The 2,490-nt window shown below is 70.3% G+C and overlaps 1 protein-coding gene across 1 annotated transcript in view; it reads left to right on the top strand.

Annotated features, from left to right (window-relative positions):
* MYBPC3 (myosin binding protein C, cardiac) overlaps positions 1–2,490 on the top strand; it is a 26,778-nt gene that overhangs the window by 6,509 nt on the left and 17,779 nt on the right. The window contains 1 exon segment of the mRNA XM_015569479.1: positions 2,084–2,216. Coding sequence (XP_015424965.1) covers positions 2,084–2,216 — 133 coding nt within the window.

Here is a 2,490-nt window from a genome sequence, read left to right as displayed (position 1 = left end):
GCCCAGGTGAGCCCTCCGCCCCAAACCAGGGACAGGGCCCAGGGGAGCCCTCCGCCCCAAACCAGGGACAGGGCCCAGGGGAGCCCTCCGCCCCAAACCAGAGACAGGGCCCAGGGGAGCCCTCCGCCCCAAACCAGGGACAGGGCCAGGTGAGCCCTCCGCCCCAAACCAGGGACAGGGCCCAGGTGAGCCCTCCGCCCCAAACCAGGGACAGGGCCCAGGTGAGCCCTCCGCCCCAAACCAGGGTCAGGGCCCAGGGGAGCCCTCCGCCCCAAACCAGGGTCAGGGCCCAGGGGAGCCCTCCGCCCCAAACCAGGGTCAGGGCCCAGGGGAGCCCTCCGCCCCAAACCAGGGTCAGGGCCCAGGGGAGCCCTCCGCCCCAAACCAGGGTCAGGGCCCAGGGGAGCCCTCCGCCCCAAACCAGGGTCAGGGCCCAGGGGAGCCCTCCGCCCCAAACCAGGGTCAGGGCCCAGGGGAGCCCTCCGCCCCAAACCAGGGTCAGGGCCCAGGGGAGCCCTCCGCCCCAAACCAGGGTCAGGGCCCAGGGGAGCCCTCCGCCCCAAACCAGGGTCAGGGCCCAGGGGAGCCCTCCGCCCCAAACCAGGGTCAGGGCCCAGGGGAGCCCTCCGCCCCAAACCAGGGTCAGGGCCCAGGGGAGCCCTCCGCCCCAAACCAGGGTCAGGGCCCAGGGGAGCCCTCCGCCCCAAACCAGGGTCAGGGCCCAGGGGAGCCCTCCGCCCCAAACCAGGGTCAGGGCCCAGGGGAGCCCTCCGCCCCAAACCAGGGTCAGGGCCCAGGGGAGCCCTCCGCCCCAAACCAGGGTCAGGGCCCAGGGGAGCCCTCCGCCCCAAACCAGGGTCAGGGCCCAGGGGAGCCCTCCGCCCCAAACCAGGGTCAGGGCCCAGGGGAGCCCTCCGCCCCAAACCAGGGTCAGGGCCCAGGGGAGCCCTCCGCCCCAAACCAGGGTCAGGGCCCAGGGGAGCCCTCCGCCCCAAACCAGGGTCAGGGCCCAGGGGAGCCCTCCGCCCCAAACCAGGGTCAGGGCCCAGGGGAGCCCTCCGCCCCAAACCAGGGTCAGGGCCCAGGGGAGCCCTCCGCCCCAAACCAGGGTCAGGGCCCAGGGGAGCCCTCCGCCCCAAACCAGGGTCAGGGCCCAGGGGAGCCCTCCGCCCCAAACCAGGGTCAGGGCCCAGGGGAGCCCTCCGCCCCAAACCAGGGTCAGGGCCCAGGGGAGCCCTCCGCCCCAAACCAGGGTCAGGGCCCAGGGGAGCCCTCCGCCCCAAACCAGGGTCAGGGCCCAGGGGAGCCCTCCGCCCCAAACCAGGGTCAGGGCCCAGGGGAGCCCTCCGCCCCAAACCAGGGTCAGGGCCCAGGGGAGCCCTCCGCCCCAAACCAGGGTCAGGGCCCAGGGGAGCCCTCCGCCCCAAACCAGGGTCAGGGCCCAGGGGAGCCCTCCGCCCCAAACCAGGGAGAGGGCCCAGGTGAGCCCTCCACACCAAATGAAAAGCAGGCGATCGCCTCCCGGAAAAGAAGAGAGGCCTGCTGCACCCTCTCTGCCCAAGGAAAGGGTAAGAAGCCAGGTTAGGCCAGAGACCTCCACCTGGGAGGAGAGACGGGCCTGTGACTCTTCCTCTCAGGCAAACAGAAGAAAAGAAACAGAAGGGGCAAGGCCAGCCCCTCACCCCAGGCAGGTGGCCCTTCCCCAGTACGGCTGACAGCCAGGCACCTGGCAGCCCCTAAGGGTGAGCTGGGAAGGCAGAGGCCTCACCCGCCCTCTGGGCAGGAGCACAAACACCGAGGGAGTCGGGGCAGACAGGGCCCTTCCTCCCGCCACCTGCTTCTGCGCGGAGCTTCTGTCTGTCTGGAAGCCCCCGGCCGTGTCCCTGAGCTGAGCAGGTACAGAGGACCCCGAGGAAGACAGGCGAACAGAGAGAGACAGGCAGTCACAGTGGAGACCAGAGAGACAAAGGGGCGGCCGGAGGCTGGGCCCTCTGCCACACGGCTGTTGGCGAGAGCCTCCTGCCAGGGCCGGCCTGGGGTGGGGGCGGGGCGGCTGGAGCGGGGGCTGAGGGGTGGTGCTCAGCCTTCCAGAAGAAGCTGCAGCCGGCCTACCAGGTGAACAAGGGCCACAAGATCCGGCTGACCGTGGAGCTGGCCGACCCCGACGCCGAGGTCAAGTGGCTGAAGAATGGACAGGAGATCCAGATGAGCGGCAGGTGCGCCAGGGGCCGGAGCAGGTTCTGGGGGCTGGGGGTGCTCCCAGCCCTGCCCTCTCTGCCTCTCCATCGTGTTCTCTGTCTCTGTCCGTCTCTGCATTTCTCTCTCTCTGGGTCTAATTTCCCATGTTTCTCTTTCTTTCCATCTTTACTCCTCGCTTTTTCTCTTGGTCTCGCTTCCTCCCGTCGGGGACACACCTATGGCCCCTTCTGTTCCACAGCAAGTAAGGCCCCGCTCGCGGGAGGCTTGGGCACGGCATGGGGCGGGGGGTGG

This window comes from Myotis davidii, unplaced genomic scaffold, assembly GCF_000327345.1.
Source record: "Myotis davidii unplaced genomic scaffold, ASM32734v1 scaffold265, whole genome shotgun sequence".
In the NCBI taxonomy this organism is placed as follows: domain Eukaryota; kingdom Metazoa; phylum Chordata; class Mammalia; order Chiroptera; family Vespertilionidae; genus Myotis; species Myotis davidii.
This window is presented reverse-complemented; position numbering and strand designations above follow the sequence as displayed.